Raw genomic sequence first — 18,115 nt, forward strand, 5'->3', positions numbered from 1 at the left:
GCGATGAGTTTGTCATTGGCATTAGCCGCCAGACAGACAGATCGACCTGATGTTCAATTTCTTCATCGGTGTCACCTACCTGTTGACCTATATGAACAAAGCAATGCTGGGATACTCGGCCGTCTTTGGGTTGAGAGAGTCGCCGCATGTCCGCGGGTGTACACTGCATCCCTCAGTACTGTCCTGATAAACTTATGACCTGGGGAAATAGGAAGTATGTTCTATAGGTACTTTGGGTACCTGGCAGTATGTACTATGTCACCTCTCCAGCCTTGCCCCTTGCCCCTTGCCCTCCGCCCTCTGCTCCTGCCCGGCTCGGCATATGTACTCACCCCTGTCTCGCCCCCAGTTTGATTACCCAACCGCCTTTGCCATGCAGAAGGTGCCCGTGTCCAAGTGGCTATCCCTGAATCTCTTCCTGTGGCGGGCTCACAAGCGCTTCGACTTTCCCTAGCTGTGGGGATGCGATATCTTTGACGAGGCTGGCGAAGAGGCCGTTCGAACAGCGGCTCTGGAAGATCAAGTTCAAGTGTGTAATGGGATGGAGTATCAAAACATCCGAATTGATTGAGCCAATCCCACCACTTCCCACTACTACATAGGTACATAGGTACATGGTAGCTTCCGGTGCTGACGGTCCTGCAAGACACATATCTGTGACTGGTCTTCACTTGGCGTTGACGTTGATCGGCTCAGATAAACGTAGAACTGTTGTACTGTGTACTGAATACTACATAAGTAGTAAATACTACCCACCATCATTTCACCACTGGCCACTGGGGTTATCACCGAACCCTCGGGGCCCCCCCGACGAGAAGAAGGTCCTGATGGTCGGCGGAAAACTTCGTCGTTGGTGGAAAAGATGGTGGCGGATCGGATTTTGAGTTCCAACCATCAACGATCATCGTCCAAGGAACAACTACCGTACCATGTACCTCTGACAACACGCAGTGGCATTAAGTATTTCCACTGCTCAACCGCCTTGGGTCGCCGGTTTGCCCGAGTCCCCTTGGTCCTACTAGGGATACTAGATGGATAAGAATGCTAACATGTAACAGAGGACGCCATCCTTCCATCCTTCCATCCGTCCATCCCTCACCTGTCCATGATGACATTGTCAGTCCTCTCTATACCGCCGGCAGAGGTGTATCCTCCAGCATCCAAAACAAAAGCTAAGGCTTCGGCAACTGCGGTATTGGTCGAGAATGTGCCCCGCCCAATGCAGCAAGAAACAACACTCTACACCGTTGACGACCTGCTGCGAGCAAGAGCCTCGGGAGAGACGGCACATCAGCCTATAGTGGCCTACCCGTCGTCAGGAATCGATTATGTCTATTACACCCCATACCAGGTACGTGGCCCTGGAGGATGAAGGACTTCTGAAGGGCCAGGAGGGAAACAGCTCATCAGGGCTGCTCGTCACAGGATGAATGCATACTAATAAGTGTAATTGATGTTAGTTGCATGCCTTGGTCGAAGCCACAGCCATTCACTATGCGAAGAATGTCCCTCCACGTCGCTCATCCGCCGATGCCGTGCAGGTTGTAGGGCTGCTGGGTCTGTCGGATTTTGAATATTTGATCACATTGTTGGCCATTTCCCGCCTGGGCCATACTGTCCTACTCCTCTCGACGCGGATTACAGAAGAGGCTCATGTCAGTCTGCTGCAGAACACACGAGCCACGTTTATCATCACCTCGTCCAGCTTCGCTGCCGTGGGCAAAAAGGTCGCAGTTCAGACCGGCGTCTCTCAGCTTTCAATGGCGTCCCTACCGTCCGTCAACATAGCGGAAACTTCAAAGGCCCGTTTACCAGCGGCCGATCTCCATGGTCCCACGGAGAACAATCATTGCGCTTGGATCATCCATTCCAGTGGCTCGACCGGGCTTCCCAAACCCATCTACCAGACGCATTCGAGTGCGCTGACCAACTTTGCCAATAACTTTGGGCTCCGAGGCTACATTACCTTGCCCCTGTTCCATGGTCACGGTATCAGCTGTCTGTTCCGAGCCATACACTCCAACAAGTTGATCTACATGTATAGCGCCAGCCTGCCACTGACCGCCTCGACGCTACTCAACACGCTGAATGACCACCAGGAAATCCAGATCCTTTACGCCGTGCCCTATGCGTTGAAGCTTCTTTCCGAGACCGACGAGGGCCTGAAACGCTTGGCCTGCCTGGAGCTGGTCATGTTCGGCGGATCGGCCTGTCCCAAACCGATTGGCGACGCTCTCGTCCAGAATGGGGTGCGTCTCGTCTCGCACTATGGCACGACCGAGGTTGGTCAGCTCATGACTTCATTCCGGCCCCGGTCCGATCTGGACTGGGACTACGTCAGAGCCGGTCCCAACTTGCTGCCATATCTTCGCTGGGAGGAGCAGTCGGGCATGCCGGGGATTTATGAGCTCTGTGTCCTTGACGGGTGGCCTTCCAAGGTGGCCAGTAACCGACCAGACGGATCATATGCCACCAAGGACTTGTTTCAGAAGCATCCGACCACGCCAAATGCATGGCGATACTATGCACGGTCGGACGATACCCTGGTGCTGGAAAATGGGGAGAAAGCCAATCCCTTGGTGATCGAAGGGGTGGCGCGCAAGAACGCCAACGTCGCCGAGGCCGTTGCCTTTGGGAGCACCAAGCCTCGCGTCGGTCTCTTCGTGATCCCGTCGGAAAAGTGCCGGTTCGAGACGGATCAAGAGCTCATCGAAGCCCTCTTCCCGGACATCGAGGCCTGCAATGCCCAGTTGCCCGCCTACGCCCATGTGTCCAGGGACATGGCCTTTGTCTTGCCCAAGGACACGGAGTACCGACGGACAGACAAGGGGACGCTGATCCGGCATGCCTTTTACAAAGACTTCGCCAACAAAATCAACGAGGTCTATGATGATCGAGCAGGAAAAGGCGATCGACGGCTGGAGGGTGAAGAGCTGATCCAGTTCCTCCGAGAGACTCTCATAGAGATTGTCCCGTTTCTGCACTCTTCCGACATTGACATTGGACCTACCAGCGATCTCTTTAGCTTGGGCATCGACAGCTTGCATTCCATGCGCCTTGGAACGGCCATCATGGATACTCTGGATCTGGGCGGCCAGAAGCTCGGCCAGAATTTCGTGTTTGAACATCCATCCCTTCAGGCCATGGCAGACGCAATCACCAATCTGCGCCGGGGAAAGGCAGCGAAAGAGCAAGTCTCGGCGGAAGAACGGATGCAACGTCTGATCGTCAAGTACGGCACGGGGTTCAAGACGCATGTCCCTGTTCCACGGCGTGGAGACGACGAGGCTACCATTGTGCTGACCGGCGCCACCGGATCTTTGGGCGCCCACATTGCGGTGCAACTGGCACAGCTGGACCAGGTCCGCAAGGTGTATTGTCTTGTCAGAGCCAAGTCGTTGGCGTCGGCCCGTCGACGAGTTGCTCAGAGTCTCCGTCAGCGCATGGTGTCTTTCAATCTGTCTTCTGCGGCAGGAAGAAAGATCGTTGCGCTGCCTTCGGACCTGTCCAATTCCGTCAATCTGGGGCTCGAGGAAGACACGTTTTCGCAGCTGAAGAAGTCGGTCACGGCCGTCATCCATTGTGCCTGGTCGGTCAATTTTAACTGGTCTTTGGAGAGTTTCGAGAAGAGCTGTATCGCCGCAACACGCAACTTGCTAGATCTGTGCCTAAGTGTTGAAGGTCCGAACCCGGCTTCCTTTGCCTTCTGCTCCTCCGTCAGTACAGTCTCGCGGACTCCTGGAAATTGGGCGCGTGAGGCCCTGCCCGAATCTCTCAGCCACGCTCACAACATCGGGTATGCCCAGTCCAAACTGGTGACGGAGAATATTGTGGTTCGCGCCGCCCAGGAGACGGGCATGGCGGCCCGGGTCTTAAGATCGGGACAGATCGTGGCAGATACCACTCACGGGATCTGGAACGCCAGCGATGCCATGCCAATGATTCTCCAGTGTGCAAAGACCATCAAGGCGCTGCCTCGGCTAGACGACATCCTATCCTGGACACCGGTGGACGTGATGGCCGCCAGCTTTGTCGAACTCAGTCTGGCTCCGGTGGTGGACTCTCCCGTCTTGAATGTGACGAATGCCACGCTGAACCACTGGACCCAAGACCTCCTCCCGCTCCTGCGTGAAGCGGGTCTGGAGTTCGAAGAGCTCCCCAAGCAGGCCTGGGTGCGCCGACTCCGCGAATCCAACCAAGATCCCGAGGCCAACCCGCCCGTCAAACTGTTGGAATTCTTCACTCAGAAGTACGACCACGACCACCCAAGCCGCACTCTGCTCTACGAAACAAAGAGCGCCCGCACCGCCTCGCCCTCCCTCGCCAACGCACGAGGTCTGAACAGGGACTTCACGTCCAGGTTCGTCAAATACTTCGTTTCACAGTGTTGGACCCAAGACCGAGAATCAACTCTATCGTCACTTCAAGTCAGAGCTCTTCCCCGCGAAGTCATCTTCCTGGTCGGCGCCTGCAAAAGCACCGCTATAGCGGCACAGGCGCTCTTTTCGCGACTGGACATTCCCACCATCGAAGGCGACGCTCTGTACTGCTCTGCCTCGGCGGACGACAAGCTCCCGCTGGAGGACTCGGATCGCCGAGAATGGCTCGCCCATGTTCGGGGAGCAGTGATGCAGCGATTATTAGATTCACCCACGCCAGCGGTGGCTGTGACATGCGAGGCGTTGCGCCTAGCTGACCGGGACGAACTGCGTCGGCTTGGACAATGGCTACACGTTCCCGTCACCGTGACTTGGTTGTTGCTAGACAGTAACAAGCAGGATAAAGCACTTTTGACTGGAGGGTTGGCGGTTGATGAGAATGATGTTATTGTGGTTGACTCTAATCAGGAGAAGGAAAAGATGGTGAATATTGTGGTGGAGACTGTACAGAGTCAGATTTTAAATGCTTAGATGGTACTACTGACCAATCATACTGTATATAGTACTATACTACTAGTAATGTATATATACATACTGCTACTCTATATAACTATGCCTTATCTTACTTAGTATATACTATCTATTAGTATACCTATAGTAGCTAATAAGATACTTAATAGATACTATTAATCTAAATCGATTCGGATTTAATCTAGGTTTAATCCGGTTTGATCCGGGTTTGATCCGGGTTTGATCTGGCCTTTGTGTGAGAGAATGAGTATACGCCGTTCGAGAGCACATTGATATGAAAACGACTATACGCAACGGTGATGGTCCGAAGGAATACCTTGTGTAGGCGGGGCGCAGGCAGGCTGTGGAAAAGTCGCCCAGGTGGAGCTCAAGGCCGCGGGCAAGATCAAGCACAGCGACGGCGTTGCTGCGTTGTAGGTCGAGAGAGTATGTATGTAGTATGTACATATGTATGTACACACAGCGTCTTCTGTGTGGCGATTGAGATGCCCGAGAATCTTGACAAGAACGTCGCCGTTCTCGGTCGTCATCGCCCATGCCGAGGGCACCACTCCCGCCTAAGTTGACCGCTGACGAGCAGAAGACCCTCCGTAGTCTGTTGGGCGAGATCTTGGGCGGCCGATTCTAGGAGGTGGTAGAGCGCGGTCGTGTATATTCAGAATACATACTAGTAAGGTCGTACAGTAGCTCCTGTTTTGCACTTAGGGTTGGTGTGAGACCAGGTGTTCTAGGACGTTGAGACGATGGCCGGTTGTGAGCGAGAATGAGGGCGGTGGAAGACTTGGCCGCCTGTTTCAACGAGCGGTCGATGTTCTGTGTCTCCTCACGGCCCATCACCGTAGAGGCCATCGCAGTTGCCGTCGCTGCATGCGTAGGTATTGCGCGGCCTGGTCTGCAAAGCTGTCGTCTAGTACTATACCACGGCGAGCGGCAGACCCAAAGTCAAAGAGAGGAAGCGGTGGATCGTCGACGACTCAGTATAAGCAGCACGTCTTGACACGGTTTCACATACATTACTAATGTATGTACATACAGACCAGGACGGTGAAGGTCGCGACTTCTGACCGTCAGCCTGCCACTCCTAATCGACCGGGCCTAAGGCGAGGAAGCAGCCATAGGTGAGAAGATTGCATGTACTAGCCCAAAAGCAGCGCCGTGTGTGGTTGCGGTACATCGTATGCCCAGCAACTTGCAGCCCAAGGTGAGATGATACACTTAGTGGTCCGCTCGTGGATCCCATTCGATCGTACGGTAGGAATCCCTAGAGCAATTGATTCACATGGTGCACCACCACACTTACTAGTACATACATACAATATCAGCTAGAAACTGAGAAGGAGGAGCGGTGCGTAATCAGAGTACAAGCTGCATGTAGCTTGAGACACGAGATGAGAAGGAGCGTCTGCCGGGGTAAGAGTCGGTGGGGGGGCCTATGAGCCGGGGAGAGTGGCACCGTTAGTACGTCTGTACAGTACTTATCCGTCGTGGGGCCTTGAAATACTAATTAGTACGTAGTATACACGGAAAGGGGGAGGAGGGATGAACGGAAATGGGGGAAGGATAGGGTGCAGGTGAGCGGAAGTGGATGGGCATGGACGGGGATGGATGAACAGAAGAAGGTTTGGTGGATGGAAATGGGTGGGAATGGAAGTCGACGGAGAGACGGCCAATTGGCGTGGGGTAGTACTGTATACAACTCCAAGACTTTTCTGTTCATTCATTATTAGAATGGCCTCCGCTCAATTCCTTCGGAAGACCTTGATGAATGCCTGCGATTTCAACATGCATGTACATAGCATATATGCTACTAGGTATCCATCTGACTGTCGATCCTCCTCTTCCCATAGTCCGCCTCGGCGAAATGAGATGGAGTTATGAACAACCGGTGGATTCGAGAATTGTTTGCTGTATGAGAATGAATCTGATAGATGTCCTTTTCACGTTCGATGTACGGAGTAGTATTGCCACGCAATCCAAAACTACGCACAATTTCAGAGTCTTGCGTCCATCCCTCGATGCCCCCTTCCAACCCAGCGATGGAACGAAACGTTCTGTGTAAGAGAAGATGTTGCGTGGATTGATGTAGGGCCGGCCCCCATACATGATCCTAGGCAGTGAATATGGATGATCCCTTATTCAAACATATGCCCGTCTTTGACCTTTTGATAGAGGGTGTTGCCATATTTCTCGAAACAAAGTCCTACAATCATGCCATTTCTCACTTCACATCCTAGACTAGGTATCTCGCGACACTGGGTGCTGAAGTATAGGGCCGTTGCAGAGGATGTTTTGAACGCTTCGCTAAGGTTCACGATTTCGAACTCGTTCTCGGGTCAGCGTGGATCAAAAGGGAGATAGGTAGCATATAAACCATGAATCACAGCTTGTCCAGGCTTCCAGTATATGTACTCGGTATGGGTTCTGGTTCCCCGAATATCTGTCCGTCATAGCCGTAGTGATTGCCAATATCTGCAAGTGGGCTGCGGTGTAACCTGGTAGATGGTAGATGGTGGTGCTGTGGACGGTCAGAGAATACTCCTCCGCACTCCGTATTCAATACTGTACGAGTACCTGCATGCAGTTCTGTACTCGGCAAAACCTTCCCCTCCTGCATAGCATGGCTAGCAGGGGTGCTGTAGTACATGCATAATACATGGATCCCTAGTGCTCCAATATGTTGAGACTAAGATAGCGCGAGGCTAAGATAGCGCCAACCTAAATGGCACCCCTGCCACCCTTATTTAGTCCCTCGACCGGGGAGGATGGCACCCTTGAAGCCTTAGACACCTAGTCACTACATGCCATTCGTGGGATTAGGCGTGAATTGTCTGCCTCAAGTTTGGGACAAAGAGCCTTTTTGGATATCGTCACCGTTCTCTGCTATTATCTCCTGGCCATGTGGTCACATGACGATCACGTCACAGATTGAGGCTTGGCACTCCGCGGCGTGCGCAACTTGAACTCTTCAGTACATGTACCTAGGTACATACCTATGTACCTGGTAGGTAAGGTATATTACTAGTAGTCCCTCGTCTTACAATTTACTTGTTAACCTGCATAGCTTCCCTAGCCTGCCCAACAAAGATGAACCCCGACTCCATTCAGGCAAGAACTGTTAGATCATATGGGAGCAACAAATACTGACCAGCCACAAGCTATACCGAAGAGCCTGGCTCTCCTACTCGAGCCTGAATTGCAGTGGTCCAAAGTTGTTGCTTACCCCGCAGCTGGGATGGCCAATTGCAGCCAGCATAGTCGGGCATTGGGGTTCAAGATCATATGAACATGCAGTGCGAAGCAGCTTGGCTGCCGCCTGGTATATGAACAGGAATGAGTGCCCGGCTGAGTTCCTCCTCTACACCCCGACAACATTCATTGTCCCCTCGGCCCGCTGACGGTCACGAAGTTAGACACCTATGTCGGCGGCCTGTCGTTGTCGTTGGTGGTGCCTGTTCGCAATCATGATGGCAGAGCAGTTATGTGTGCGTCGGAAAGCCGTACGGACTCTGAGCTCGAACACCTCATCCACGCAAATCCCACTCCCATTCCCAGTTACCGAGATAGTCCGACACTCGAACGCGTGACCTCTATCCAGCTCGCTTTGCTCGAATCAAACCGGCCCCACCTTATCTGCCTTGTCTGAGGCTACAACGACAAGTATACCTAAGCTAGGTGCAGGTGTTTGGGATTTTGATGGATTTCCAAATTTCTGTGAAAGAAGAATACGGACATTCAGATTTCATGTCATCAGAGTGGCTAATACCTTGTACTACTTGAAGTTCCTATTCCTAGACCTCAGCGAGAAACAGAATGACAACAAACATGCAGACTTTCAGGACTCTCATCACCAAGTGCATACCGCAGGAGCACTATCACTCAGATCAAGATGGAGACGGCAGTCAAATCCGACTGCAGAACCTTGTACTCGACGGTGCCGTCAGTCTGGCAGTCGGAGATCCTCTTGAAGGCCAAGTCGCAGTTTTTCAGATCGCTGTAGAAGTCGGCGGAGGCTTTGGCGATGGTTTTTGCGTCGAACTTTTTATTTTCTTGGACGGTGCGGCGCTTGTTGACGTTATACATTGACTTGGCGTAGGTGATCAGGTTGTATTTGTTGTCGACCTTGAAGCTGAGCAGTTCGGGCAACTGGGCGGCGAGCAGCCAGTCCTTCCACTTGGGGCCGTCGGTGCCGATGGGCAGGGCGGCGGTCAGGTCCTTCTCGGTGTAGGCCTGGAGGGCGGCGAGGTTGGGCGGCAGCGGGGTGCAAAGGGCGGGCGGCTTGGCCGGGACGAAGCCGTAGTAGTATTTCTGCAGATAGTTGACCGCGGTGTGCTGGGGCGAGGCGGTGTGGATGCACATGGTCACAGCGTCGACCAGCTGGTCGACGGTGGTGATGGTGGGGAACGAAGGGATCTGGCCGTGCGTCTGCACCTCCTTGCACCAGGCCGCGATGCAGGCGTCGTCGGTGACATCGCGGTCGGAGTGGTACTGGAGGGCCAGCATGGTCGCGACGAACTTGCGCAGCACGCGCCACAGCAGCGCCATGTCACGCGCGTATGGGTAGTTGCGGTACCTGGGGTTGGCGGCCCCGTCGCCGTCGACGTCGATGTCGAAGCCACGCTTCTTGAGGTCGTTCGGGATGTACTTGTCCTGGAAGTTGAAGTGGCGGTGCGACCAGTCGACCAGCCGGTAGACGCGGTTCTTGCTCGGGTCGGGAGTGATGTCGGGCCCAAACCCGGCCAGGCGGGCGATGACGGCCGGCACCAGCGTCAGGCGGGCCGCGGCGTTCAGGGCGAGGGTGCGGAACCAATGCGGGCTCAGCAGCTCGTACACCAGATGGTCGTCCGGGATGGTGCGGTTCGTGGCTACGATGATGGCCTCCTCCACCATGTGCGTGTCGACCAGGTGCACGGCCACTTCGTGTCGCGCCCAGTCGGCCGTCTGCACGCAGGTTTTGGCGTACCTCCACGGCCAGTCGTGCTTCTCGTCGACGTCGCCGCCCTTGTCGTTCGGGTTCAGCCGCCGGTTGAAGATGGTGATGGATTTGTCCAGGCTGCCGCGGTGGTCGAGCGTGATGGCCAACGGGTGAAGTCGGCCGTCCGTGTGCAGCTGGAAGATGGCCACCGGCGCACACGCATAGCGGAACGTAAACTTGCCCGTCGGCTGCCTGGTCTTGTTGTCCAGTTCCGGCACCAGGTTCTGGAACGTTTCGGTGTCGCTCACCCCGGTGGCCGCGCGGAAGTACGAATAGTCTTGGACGAACAGGTCGCGGCCCTCGGACAGCGACAGCAACAGCTTCTTCATGCCGTCCAGGCCCTGCTTGCCCGCCTCGGCCGTGTACGCCTTGACCTGGTCGGGCGGAGCGGCCTCGATGGTCGACGGGTTGACGCCGCTCAGGTGCTGTTGGGCGAACCGGGCGTCCGAGTACCAGTCGGGAAGGTGGCCGAGGTTTTTCCCGTCCATGATGTCGGTCTTGGAGATGTGTTCCTGATTGTACTTTTCACACTCGGCCAGGGTCGGGCCTTCGTACGGCGTCCCCTTGTGGCTGATTTCGTCGGGGATCAGGAACGAAAGCACCTTGGCAATTGTGCTCACCGATTGTGATTCGGCCTGGTCGAAGATGTGCCCGACCCCGGGCTGCCCGTCCTGTTGGTCGAGCGGCACCGTCTGCAGATGGGGCGGATAGCCGTCTTTGGACGGATCGCTCCACTGGTACGTGTCCTGCTTCTGTTGGAACTGCCTCTGTATTGGGAGGATGGGTTCGAGGCCGGTCTTGTCGAAGTGAGACACGGCGCTGTGGTTTTCAGTCAAGTCAGCAGGCTATGTAATGAGTGATCGCGTCCATACTACATACAGACTGTAAGGGTATGTAGTCACCGGTGATGGGTAAGGGTAATGGGTCAGGAGTAAGAGGTATGTAGTCACCAGTGATGGGTAAGGGTAAGGGACAGGGAACTCAGTCTTACGATTCCTCAAGCAGACTGTAGATTTCGGTCAGTGCCATCTGCGTGCCCTTGAAGGTGCCGGTTTTGAGGCCGGCACTGGCAGCCAGGTCGCCATTGACCGCCCCGTTGTCGCCGGTGCTGAGCACGATGCCCTGTTTGGCCAGTTCGTTGAAAAACACGCCCTTGTCCCACACCACCATGGGGTCGTCTTCCACCTCTTGTCGAGGCATGCCATGGAAGATGTCATCCAGCGTGGGCGTGCCACGGTCGACACGGGGGGGGAGCTGGACTTGGGCAGACATGGTTACGATTGTGGTGGGTTGTTGCTTTGGGTCAAATCAAATACTACCAAGTATGGTATGTTTGTACTGCAAGGTATGTAGTGAGATGGGCTGTGAGGAAGAGAAGAAGAGTATTTGAAATTGTTCACCCACGGACGGCTGCTTTATATGCTGCTGAAGTCCAAAGCAGAGTGATGGGGTTGTTTCGAGCACCGTCCGGGGTTCCTTGTTCCTCGAGAACATAGCGGTTCAAGAGACGGCAGAGACGGGAGAGATGGACGTCACGGCACGGCACTGTCTGTTCAGCTCTGCACTTCCACTTCCACTTCCACCTCCAGCTGATGGAGGGGATGTGATGGGCTGGTCTAGAATTCTGTATACGAGCTGTCACTGCGTCTGCATGCATGCAGTTGGCCTCCATCACCCACCACAGACTCAAGTGTACGCGCACCTGTCAGCCAGCTGAACGGGCGGCCTGAAGATCTCCTAGGACGATCAGCCCTGCTCAGTTACTCAGTTGCTCAGTTGCTCAGCTGCTCGCTGGTAATGTACATGGTACGTAGGTAGCATATACCACATACCTACCTAGGTACCACATATACATACTACATGGTACCGTACCTAATACCCGACACCCAATTAGGTACGCCGTGGTCGAATCAAGCATTGGTACCTGTATCGTGCCCCCGCTCACAATACACCATTGGCGAATCGGATCTGGTATAGTATACAATTCACCCCTGGCACGGGACGCACCGCACTGAAGCGGAAGCGGAAGCCGACTCCCCAGCGGGGTATCAATACATGGTACGGAGTCGCAACGACATGCAGAGTACGAGTACAGTAGAATGTACGGTACGGCTACGGACACTATAACCTTATTTCTACTGCCTTCCAGGGTTATTTCCAGAGTACTCCAGGTACTTACCGTATGATCGACGATCAACGCCGGAGGGGGAGTGGGCCAGCCATGATACTGTATCCGTACCTACCTATACATTGTAATCAATGCATACTCTGTACAGCTATGTACACCATACTCCACACAGTATCGCCAATCGTGGAAACGTGGCTGGCTGATGACTGACGTCTGTTTCGATGGCTGGCTGAGCACTTCAACTCACTTACAGTGGCTGGCTGGACTTGTCTCAAGTAAAGTCTCAACCCCAGCATTCTCCGTGCCGTCCCCAGGGTCTGAGACTGACATTCAGCCTCTTATAGGCAGTCTCCCCCTGCAAGCTGCGAGGGCTCCTGCTTCTCCTCGTCCCTATGACTTCAGCTCGACTTCAGCCCGACCTCAACCACCCTACCTACCCTGTTGAGGCATCATCGCGCCCTCAGTCACGTCCTTCCCATTGAATTGGATTGGTCAGGATGTGACAGACTTGGTCCCTGCCTGCTCGATGTACATTCTGCATTCCCTATTCAGTGCAGCCGCAGCTCACTGACACATTGTGGATTGTTCCAGAGCACCCTGTGGCGCTTTGCACCCGTTCTGAAGGCCACACCGCTTCGTTGAAGGCGGGAGAGAGTGGCCAGACCGGCCGTGTCGTGGGCTTGCCGAGAGGAGAGGAGAGGGTGAGTGAATTCACTGGCGAGTGCTCGAGCTGTCCTGTCAGTGACTTGGTCTCTTCCTCGACTCAAAGGGCTAAGTATGTGATCACGCCCTGCCATTCCCACTTCCACTCCCACTCCCACTCCTGAGCATACAAGTTCTTTCAAGTCCAAGTTCAGGCTGTATCTCAAATTCAGATACAGATACAATCGTCAGTGTTCCAAACACTTTGGCCTTGCACCCGGTTTCCCACCCATACCAGCACTTCACATCCATTCTCGCAATGTCGGGCCCGCAGGACAATCTTTCCAAGGAGTTGGTGGATGAGATGCAAGCGATCTTTGGCAAGCATCCAGGCTATCGCACCAGTATGTTCATATGATCCAATCTTCTTGCACTCAGATATTCTACTGCAATGTCCCATATACTGGATCACGGGCTCGGGCTCATTCTTGTCTCGTGCTTGCCAGCCCACGCCAAAGGTCTTCTCGTCGAGGGCACCTTCACCCCGACTCAACACGCTCAGACGCTTTCAACCGCCGCTCACTTCAACCAAGCCTCCACTCCGGTGGTGGCTCGGTTTTCCGTCGGCGGCGGCATCCCGCACATCCCCGATGTCGACAACAACGCCACTCCCAAGGGAATCGCCATTCGGTTCCACACCGGCCACGACACCCACACGGATCTGATCAGCCACTCGTTCAACGGCTTTGCCACCCGGAACGGCGAGGACTTCTTGACCTTCCTCCAGCTCCTCCAAGCCGTCAATGTCGCCGAATTCCTGCTCAAGCAGGCCAAGGAGAAGGGAGGCGACTACTCCAAGGAGCAGGAGAACTACAACAAGGCCCAAGCTGCCTTCGGAGCCTTCCTGGCCACCCACCCGTCTGCGGCCAAGTTCGTCACGTCGCCCAAGCCGAACCCATTCAACTACGGCACCATCACCTACTACGAGCCCAACACACACGTCTTGACGAACAAGGAAGGCAAAGTCACCAATGTCCGATACCGCCTCGACCCGGCCGACGGAGACCACCTCTACACCGACCCGGAGCAGTTGAAGAAACTGCCGGCCAGCTACTTGGAGGACGATCTGCAGCAGCGGTTCCCCAGCAAGCCGATCGTGCTCACCATCCAGGCCCACATTGCGAGTCCGGATGATGTTCTGGACGATGCCACCGTCCCGTACAAGAGCACGACCTTTGTGCCCGTGGGCAAGTTGGAGATCAACAAGGTGGCGGATGACAACGTGGCCCGCCAGAAAGAGATCGCCTTCAGTCCCAGCCCGGACAAGGGCGGCATCAAGGGCATTGCGTCGTCCCAGGATCCGTTGATCCAAGCTCGCAAGGGAGTCTACTGGATCAGTGCTGATCAGCGAAGGCACGAAAAGCAAGTCGAGTGAGAACATGTAGCCAGTGGGCGTAGCTATAGCTATAGCTATACAGTATACCGTATGCTGTATACTACAGTTTATACTGCAGTATATACTGTCTCCTTTACCTATCGTGTATACTGTCTACTCTACCTACAGTGCATACTGTCTGCTCTCCCTATAGTGTAGACTGTCTACTCTTAGTACCTACAGTGTAGACTGTCCAATCTACATACGTACTATATACTAGGTACTGGTATAGTGTCCATGTGCTTAGTGGCACCACCAAGAGATCATCTTACTATCATGGTGTATCTCCATCTCTCTATACATATAGTAGTCTTCCTACTCCTCCCACACTACACAAGACAGGACAGACAGGACAGCTAGGCCAAATTAGTAGTCTTTAATTCAAGCCATGAAGGCTCAGGCTCATTTGATTGCTTGACTTGGCTATATATAGTCAGGTTGGGTAGGGTCAGATCACGGCAAGCCACTTCAGGTTCAGGTTCAGGTTCAGGTTCAGCTGCTTGACTTAGGCCATGGTCTGGGTCTGGTCACGGCAAGCCACAAATTCTGGCGCCAAATAACACCGGCCGGCACTAAGCACGTTAATTCTAACTCGATCGTCCGAGTTGAGACTTTGTGCAGATCAGTTTGACTTATCTAGAGCTGAATAGTGTCAAACTTGGGCACTAATACTAGGCATTCCCAGCTTTGCTCTTTAACCAGAAGGCTGGTATAGGCATCCCTATATAGTCTGGGCTCCCCTATACCCCTTTGATGGCGAACATGGAACATTTCAACCTTTGACGAATAGGTACGCTTTATTTTCACCTAGAGTTGAATGGATACGCTTTGGTTTTATCTAGAGTTGAATAGGTACGCTTTGTTTTCATCTTGTATGGTGGACTCGCATCCGCCCCTGAGGCCGGAGATCTAGATCATGTCAGCTTGCAGCTTGCAGCTTGTATATATCCTGCAATGGCCACCTCCTCTCACGCTCATGCTCACTCCCACTCTCACTCTCACTCTAACTCTCACCGAGCACTGACTGTGACAGTTAGAATGGACTGCCAGTGCTCAGCTCGGCTGGTTGAATCGCCTGCTCGCCCACTCGCTGGGAGACCTGGAGACTGAATCTAAATAAACCACACAGACGTGTCCAAAACAACATCCTCTTCCTCACTGAATTCACCTCTGCAATCCTATCTAATCCGCGAGATTGAGACTTCGATCTTGACACCGAGACACAGCCACAGCTCTCTATTCACCAAGCACCACGTCCTGTTGAACAGCATGGGGATCGGTTCGACAGCATCGGCGGGAAAGAAGTATTTCGACGACGCAGCCGATTGGTTCGAAGGAGCTTGGGGGAGGCAAGGCGGCACGGATCGGGCGGCCAAAGACATGATCGCTGCAGGCCACAGAGAGGCAGGTTTTGCCCGGGAGGAAGCCGTGGCTGCTGAGATCGAAGCGGATCATGCCAAATTCGTCGGGCTGGATGCAGAGGCGACGAATTTCCTCCAGTGGGAATATGCCATGGTCGAGTGAAGAGCAAGAGACAAGAATATTAGTCGGTATACGGAGTATAAGTATAGGTACCCACTGCTGCACCTAACACCTACTACTATACCTAGGTACATATATTTAGGATAGTTATTACTAGATACATCACTAGATACATCACTAGATACCTCACTAGATACATCACTAGATGCCTCACTAGATGGGTAGATCCCCAATATCCTCCGTACTACTCCGTGCTACTCTGTACTACCAGGTAGTATAGAAGCCAAAGTCTTCACCGCCACACCAACCGCCCCAGCACTACACTTCATCTACCACAGAGTCAGAGCTTTCCTCAGACCTCAATCTCAACCTCGACCTCAACCTCGACCTCACTGAGGCTCATGTCTTCGTTCCAACCCCCCTTCTACCACTACTATCACTTCTACTATGCGGTGCGAGACCTGTTCCTCCTTGACTCCAGACGTCCTCCGCCGCGATGCAGACCTGGTGCCATTCCACTCGAGTTTCGCCGCCTTCGAGCGCTCTGCCCATGCCGGCTGCGACGTCTGTTCAACCCTGTTTTGGAACATGCAACGATTCCGCCGGGGTCGCGACGAGCGGCTCGTGTATCATGCTGAACTGGCCAGCTCCACATCCCACTCAGACTCAAGCTCAGGCTCGACACAGCTGCAGCCGCAGTTTCTGGCCCTCCGTTGGAGGAGCCTGGGAAAGTATGGGAATGGCCAGCCGATGCAGAGCCTCGACGTGTGCTATGGCGACGGCAGTCAGAAACAGATCGCGTATACGCTGCTGAAGGATACACCGAACCGGCCACGCTCCGGTAAGTCAGAACGTCTCATGAGCTGTGGAAATTGAACTTCGTGGCACTACAGTCCGACCTGCTACTAGTACCTAGTCGCGCCGTTGAAGTACGTACTAGGCCATGCGTGTTTCCTGCCAGCTCGGTCTGACCATAATACTGGTCAATTGATTGTGTAGGCCGATCCGCATCATCGGCTCGGCAGCCTCACATCGACCAGATCGCAGCTTGGATGAAACTCTGCGAGACCACGCATCAAACCTGCCAGGCGAACATTGCCCGACAAACCGCCCACCTTGCTCACCCTGCACGGCTCCTCGATCTTCGACCCGACGACGTGTCTCCTGGCAACGTTCGTCTCATACCGTATGCCGGTGACGAAGCGCGGTCCAATTTCACTTTCAGGTATGCTGCATTAAGCTACAGATGGGGTTCGCGACCTCATCACTCGACGATCACCGTATCCAACATCTCTGATCGCATGACCGAGATCACCGTCGATGAAGCCTTTCCCAAGACTTTCCGCGACTCAATTTCCCTGTGCCGGGACATGGCTATCCGCTATTTGTGGATCGACGCCCTCTGCATCATTCAGCCCACGCTCTCCGACGACACCGATTGGCAAGAACAAAGTGCCATCATGGGTTACATCTATGCCAACGCAGCCATTACCATCGCCGCCTCCGGTGCAGAAAGTTTCGAGGTCGGACTCTACCCGCCCAAGGGCCCATTCGAGCTCGCTCCTCCATCATGTGCTCTTTTCCCGTCCGACCAGACGGAGCTGGGCTTGTATCTGCAAGTCGAGGCGCCGGATTGGGTGGCCTCCGTTGCAGAGAGCCCGCTGCAAACCCGGGCTTGGGTGCTTCAGGAGAGAATCATGTCCACGAGACTGATCCATTGTTCGCAGCATGCCATCTTCTGGGAATGCGCTGAATTACGTGCATCTGAGTTTGAGCCAGACGGCACGGGAGTTGGGGGCCTCCTAGGGTGTTCGTCGATGATCCCAACTACATCGGGGACCGGTAACGAGGCCGAAATAAGAGAGAGCCTCATGCATGCTTGGGGATCGATCGTGTCGGATTATAGCCCGCGCCATCTCAGCGTGGACGCGGATCATCTGCCCGCCATCTCTGCTATTGCCCAACAGGTGGCGGACATGGTCGGCGAGAAGTATATTGCTGGCTTATGGGAAGAAGATCTTCTCATCGAGCTGCTCTGGCTGGGAATCCATAAAAACCCCTCTCACCGTCGGAGGGCCGTGGAGGTGGAGCCATCTAAACGGGGTCGGATGTCGGGAGATTCGCCGCTGTCGGCCAGTCAATCCGTTGGTGATGATCCGGCTTGTTTCGTGGCACCGTCGTGGTGCTGGGCATCTGTGATGGGTTGGGTCAGACCGGGATCTCTTGGTCCACATCAATGTCCAGCGGCAGATATCGTGCGGGTATCAGTGAAACCGCAGTTTCAAGGCAATGCATTTGGCCGGGCGGCCGCTGGAGGGTATTTGGAGTTGAGCGCACGCCTCCGACACAATGTACGGCTTCAGGAGCTGGAGACAACGGAAGAGCAGCCCCCTCGATAACATCTGTTCTTCGACATACCAGATCATCATACATTAGCTGTGAACAACGGCCATCGATGCGCCACCCCGGGACAAGGGGAAGGGGCAGGGGAAGGGGCAGGTGCTGGTGCTGGTGCTGGTGCTGGTGCTGGTGCTGGTGCAGGTGGT

General features: G+C 54.3%; 5 protein-coding genes across 5 annotated transcripts; 4 read left to right on the top strand and 1 right to left on the bottom strand.

Moving 5' to 3' along the window:
* Nucleotides 1-1,108: 1,108 nt before the first annotated feature.
* On the top strand, nt 1,109-4,910 carry A1O3_06287 (uncharacterized protein; the record flags this gene model as incomplete). The annotated part of the gene is made up of 2 exons (XM_007736407.1): nt 1,109-1,351; nt 1,461-4,910. The coding sequence occupies 2 exons, from the start codon at nt 1,109-1,111 to the stop codon at nt 4,908-4,910; spliced, it is 3,693 nt and encodes a 1,230-aa protein (XP_007734597.1).
* Nucleotides 4,911-8,786: 3,876 nt separating this feature from the next.
* Nucleotides 8,787-11,154, bottom strand: A1O3_06288 (uncharacterized protein; the record flags this gene model as incomplete). Its single annotated transcript, XM_007736408.1, has 2 exons — nt 8,787-10,701; nt 10,874-11,154. The coding sequence occupies 2 exons, from the start codon at nt 11,152-11,154 to the stop codon at nt 8,787-8,789; spliced, it is 2,196 nt and encodes a 731-aa protein (XP_007734598.1).
* Nucleotides 11,155-12,971: 1,817 nt separating this feature from the next.
* A1O3_06289 (catalase) lies at nt 12,972-14,087 on the top strand (the record flags this gene model as incomplete). The annotated part of the gene is made up of 2 exons (XM_007736409.1): nt 12,972-13,056; nt 13,159-14,087. 2 exons carry the CDS (start codon nt 12,972-12,974, stop codon nt 14,085-14,087), a joined length of 1,014 nt encoding a protein of 337 aa, XP_007734599.1.
* Nucleotides 14,088-15,356: 1,269 nt separating this feature from the next.
* Nucleotides 15,357-15,611, top strand: A1O3_06290 (uncharacterized protein; the record flags this gene model as incomplete). Its single annotated transcript, XM_007736410.1, has 1 exon — nt 15,357-15,611. One exon carries the CDS (start codon nt 15,357-15,359, stop codon nt 15,609-15,611), a length of 255 nt encoding a protein of 84 aa, XP_007734600.1.
* Nucleotides 15,612-16,157: 546 nt separating this feature from the next.
* Nucleotides 16,158-17,968, top strand: A1O3_06291 (uncharacterized protein; the record flags this gene model as incomplete). The annotated part of the gene is made up of 2 exons (XM_007736411.1): nt 16,158-16,410; nt 16,569-17,968. The coding sequence occupies 2 exons, from the start codon at nt 16,158-16,160 to the stop codon at nt 17,966-17,968; spliced, it is 1,653 nt and encodes a 550-aa protein (XP_007734601.1).
* Between the last annotated feature and the right edge of the window lie 147 nt (nt 17,969-18,115).

This window comes from Capronia epimyces (assembly GCF_000585565.1).
Source record: "Capronia epimyces CBS 606.96 chromosome Unknown aczIQ-supercont1.5, whole genome shotgun sequence".
Taxonomy (NCBI): Eukaryota; Fungi; Ascomycota; class Eurotiomycetes; order Chaetothyriales; family Herpotrichiellaceae; genus Capronia; species Capronia epimyces.